Here is a 5,000-nt window from a genome sequence, read left to right as displayed (position 1 = left end):
GTCTAGTTCTGTTACAAATTTAAGTCCCCAATTTAGTAACTGAAATTTCTCATTTTGTTGGCAAGGCTCTGCAAGCAATGAGACAAAGTGCCAAAGCAGATGCCAAAGTCATAACTCATCTGGAAGGGGAGATCAACCAGCTGCGAAGCGACCACAAGGTGCTGGAGACACATGTGGAGAGAACTGTCCTCTGGAGTGACAACATTGGGCGATGGAGGGTTCATGTCCAAAGTGTACAGGTAATGAGAACAGCTTTGCCTTATGGGGTCTCAAAGGAGTTCATTGTGGCTGCTTCTGTGGTATGGGTATTAAAACCTTGAGCTGTGTTCCCTGGTTTTTCTTTTTTTGTGTGTGTTTTTTTATTGCATTTATCAATTGATATGTCATACGCTTGTGTGTGTGTGTGTGTGTGTGTGTGTGTGTGTGTGTGTGTGTGTGTGTGTGTGTGTGTGTGTGTGTGTGTGTGTGTGTGTGTGTGCGTGCGTGCGCATTCTTGCACACACATTGCCCATGCCAAATAATGATAATGATAATTATGATAATCATTAAGTTATTGAATTATGTAAGATACATTCTTCCTGTTATATAGATTCATCAACAGGTGTTTTTATTTAAACACAATCTTTCTCTTGCTTGTTTATTTTTAATATCATACATACTTCTTTGTAATCTTTAGTATCAGTGATATATATTAATGCATTTTTAGTAATTTACCAATTTGAACCTTCAAACATGTATTTTCATTTCTTTTTAAAGTTGGTTGAAGAAAAGGATATCCCACACTTGGTCCTCTTGGTACACCTAGGTTCAGAGGACTCGAAGACTTCTTCGTGCCAAGACCTCTCCTCAACAGCCATTACCTCATCATCTTCCTCAGCCTCTTCTTCTTCCTCTTTATCATCGGGTGTAGACAATCTGGAGTCTTCACTGGTGGGCTCAGGACCTGGCAATGGCTGGGTCGTCGTGAGAAAGCTTCCCCTACTTCTGGATCTCCACAGGAAGTTATGGTAAAAAGGGAATAAAGCATAGGGTATATGAATTATTTCCTAAAAAATTTCCATATGCCTTCTGCATATAATCAGCTTGTCAAATATAGTTATGCATTCATACAATTTTGTTTCCTCACAAAACTTATCTGAAACTCTTTTACCCACCAGTCAAATTGCTCCATGGATGAAAGCAGTAGAACTGCCCACAGTACCAACAAAAATCCTATTTGGAAAAGCTGCTGACAAAACCCAGCTAGAGAAAGTACGAAGTGTGGCACAGAATTATTTTGATGCTGTGCTTAGTGATGAGAAGCTCTCTGGTTCAGAGCTCATTTATGCCTTCCTCTCACCTTCCCCTGAGCACTTGAAGCAAGCAGGAACACAGCGCAAAAAGTCAAAATTTTCATTTTCAACATTCTTCAAAGGGTATATATACACATTGTCATTAGAATGTCAGCATATCTGATAATAGCCAGAATAGTATAGCAGAAACATCTGTTTTACATTATATATATTTCTTCAGTGGAGATGGTAAGAGTGACAGTGATGAGGAGGACCTAAGCCTAATGATGGACGGCAGTGAGGCTGCAGTTGACGGAGGTGTGGGTGGAGATGCAGGCAAGGACTCCGTTGCTGAGCCACTCTTTTCCTTCTTGGAGGAATTGTGTGAACTTCGAGGTGTAAGCAAGTGGCTCCGCAAAACTCTCATTTCTTTTGTTCAAATCACATATGGTAAAACCATTACAAAGTAAGTGAGATTCAAAAGTTTCCCTATTTTTTTTCTTTTTTTCTTCTTTCTTTCTTTCTTTCTTTCTTTCTTTCTTTCTTTCTTTCTTTCTTTTCTTTTTTCTTTTTTTTTCAACAACACCAGTAAAGAGGTTGATAGTTTATTTACTGGTTTTCAGTGTAACACCTGTTTCTTGACATAATATAACTTAAAGAAATGTTGACAATTATTTATTCCACATTAAAAACACCTTAATGTTACAAAAATACTATTGTTGTTAGAGGATGAAGCTATAACAGATTATTGATATAAATTTAGGAATAAGTTGTTGAATCCAAGTACTATATATTAACAGATGTACTATATATATAATTTTTATTATATGATATTTAAGCCCCAAGTATTTATCAGAGAAATGATTAACTAGGAATACTAAAGTAATATTACCCAGGGAGACTACTTTATGGTATCTTAAATATAAGGAATCAATATGGAATTTCTTTTTCTACCACTCAAGGATGTTTGACCTTTAAAGGCACTAAAGATCAGAGTTTCTTGTGCACAAAACAGGTTTTTCTTTTCTTTTTTCTTTGTCTTCCTCTTTTTCTCATTTAAGGCCGCAACTCTGTGTGTGTGTGTGTGTGTGTGTGTGTGTGTGTGTGTGTGTGTGTGTGTGTGTGTGTGTGTGTGTGTGTGTGTATGTGTGTAAAATTCATATAGAAAGCAAAATGAAAATATTTTTTGTGGGAATTTTTACTCTTTGTCAGAGCAATATTGTCCAAAATGCTTAAGTCTATCATTCAATAACAGAAAAGAGAATTATAGGAAGAGTTCATGGGAGTAGCATCTCAAATGAACATCAAATTATTTTTCTTAATTTAGCTTCTCTCATAATTATATTCCCTAAGAAATTATTATAGTGGCACAAAAGATACTTTTATTATATAATTCCCGTGTTTTAGGAATTACAACCCAAAACAAGTAAGGATTTGTAGTTGAGGACAGTCAGGTTTGCCTTTGTGATCTTCTGTTCATGGAGATTTCCACATTTTTCACTTCTTTTACAAATTTATTTGCCCATTTCCAAACCCCATGCTAACCAGCTGTACAGCATTTACATTTCAGTAATTCACGCACTTGTGTACAGTTAACTCGTAAACCTAAGTATAGCAAATTCTTATATAAACTGACAATGACAAAATTGATGTGATAAGTGGTAACATGGTACAGCTGTCCAAAAGTAATGAATTCTCCCTAACCACTCCACTCAGACTCCATGCATAAGATACTGAGGCAGTGTGTTATGTGTTAGACCAATGTCACTGAGAAAATGTAGTGCCCATTTTAGGATTTTTTGTGTAATGTCTCTGTACATAGATGCCTCTGCTAGTGCTTAGCCACAAAGGAGTCAATTAATAGACCTAGTGACCTTACCTCTCTCTCTTCACCTTTCCTTGAAATTGCGGGAAAACTTTCTATTCTTGTCTTTTCTTTAGGGTAAACAGGTAAGATAAGTAATATTCATAATTGGCTCATTGGTGCCTTAGTACAAGTGGAGCCATCTGTGTGTAAAAATGATTAATAAAGTAAACTCACAGTGGGTATGGCATGTACATACATGTCATACTTGACACTTTTTGGTTAAGGGACCTAGAACATTTTTTTGTTACCATGGTAATGATAACTAATTTTGCCAAAAAAATAAATAGATAAAAAAAAAAAAAAAGATTATAAAAAATAAGGCAAAAAGTTTTCAGCCTAAAATTGGGTTAGAGTTCTAAAAAGTTTTCAGCCTAAAAATGGGTTAGAGTTCTTAAATCTATTAGCATTTATTTCTGTACTTAGATTCAATAGTAATCAAATGCTTTATTTTCAGACATGTTCGTGAAACAGTCTCCAGTATGCTGAGTGAATCAATGGTGCTGTATTATATACACACAGTCAAAGATAATCTGTGGCCCTCTGAAGATGAGATTCCAGCTACAGAACTGCCTCGTACTGAAGATGATAAACTGCGAACCAGGTAAACCTTAGAAATATATGCTGTTTTAAAAATACACAGCAGTACTTGTAGATGGGTATATTTTCTGGAAATTCTAATGTTCAGAAAACTTGTTAACCCTTATAAAAACAATAAGGAATATTAAGGAAAGAACAAATATGTAATTCTTTATAGGAGACTGACTGACCTCAAGAGGTCCAATTTAGTTTTCCATATTTAGTCACTGCATTAACTGGGTATTCAGGCCCTAATTGAGGATTTCTAGCAAGAAATAAGGGATGCCAGATCATGCTCAAGTACCCACTCCCAGACATGTAATCATTCCCACTAACAGCAAAACATAATATTGTTAAACACCCTCCCTGATTTGCAATAGGGCACAGGCTTTCCTACTGCCAATATGGGCTTGCATCAACTTGCCAACTCATAGATGGCTGCACTGGTGAGGAGTGGCCCTCGGCCTTTCCGTCTTATATTAGTGCTGGCCATGACTAAACAGCTCAGAAAAGGCTGTGTTAACAAAGAGTAGATGTGGGCCTCTCTACCTACATTGGAGCTCACCCCCACACAGCAGGAACATGAATGATAATGAATATAATCATGAAAACAAAATAGAAATCAAAATGAAGGAAGGAAAGATGCGGAATCAAGGAGGAGGTCAAATGCCTTGGGACAGCTGTTTGTTGGACAGCCTGAACAGACGCTTGTAACTTTATGGGTTGGAGAAATTCATATTCAGACCAAGAATTTATAAAATTAATAAACTTTTTAAGCATGATGTTGAAAAGAAAATTTTATGTCAAAAGTGTGAACATCTTCATTTAAAAAGTAGAAATGGAATGTGTTAGGGATGAGGATGTGGATGTGGTCACTTTGTAAACATTTACCTATACTTTCATTTATAACATTTGCAATGGAAAATAACAAGAGGTTCAAAGCTTTGATAGTTGAAAGAATGAACAATAATTGCAAGAATTAACAATAATTGCAAGATTGGATGGCTGTGTGAAACAAAAAAAAATACTCAAAATTGTAAAAGAAAAAGAGTACAGATATGAAAATCTTTAGTTAAGGACCAATCCACACAAGTAAACAGTGCTTGGTGGACTTCACCCGTTTACTCAGCAAAGCCTGTGTGTCATCATGCACACTGGGGTACTGTTGTGGTCTGGCAGGGTCATCCATCAATACCTAATAGCAAACAACCAGGCATATAGGCATACCAGGTGATTTGGCTTGACTACAGGAATGGGCCAGTGGTTTGCCCAAACATTAAGTAAGT

At 36.4% G+C, this 5,000-nt stretch overlaps 1 protein-coding gene across 2 annotated transcripts in view; it reads left to right on the top strand.

Moving 5' to 3' along the window:
* The window catches only part of LOC125024968 (sorting nexin-25-like), a 15,507-nt gene that overhangs the window by 5,866 nt on the left and 4,641 nt on the right, over positions 1-5,000 (top strand). For both annotated transcript variants that reach the window (XM_047612774.1, XM_047612773.1), the window contains 5 exons: positions 66-239; positions 757-1,007; positions 1,158-1,415; positions 1,513-1,737; positions 3,593-3,739. In XM_047612774.1, coding sequence (XP_047468730.1) covers positions 66-239; positions 757-1,007; positions 1,158-1,415; positions 1,513-1,737; positions 3,593-3,739 — 1,055 coding nt within the window. The remainder of the gene's footprint in view (positions 1-65; positions 240-756; positions 1,008-1,157; positions 1,416-1,512; positions 1,738-3,592; positions 3,740-5,000) is intronic.

This window comes from Penaeus chinensis, chromosome 4 (assembly GCF_019202785.1).
Source record: "Penaeus chinensis breed Huanghai No. 1 chromosome 4, ASM1920278v2, whole genome shotgun sequence".
NCBI classification, from domain to species: Eukaryota; Metazoa; Arthropoda; class Malacostraca; order Decapoda; family Penaeidae; genus Penaeus; species Penaeus chinensis.
Note: the sequence above shows the minus strand (reverse complement) of the source record. Positions and strands in the feature narration are given on the sequence as shown.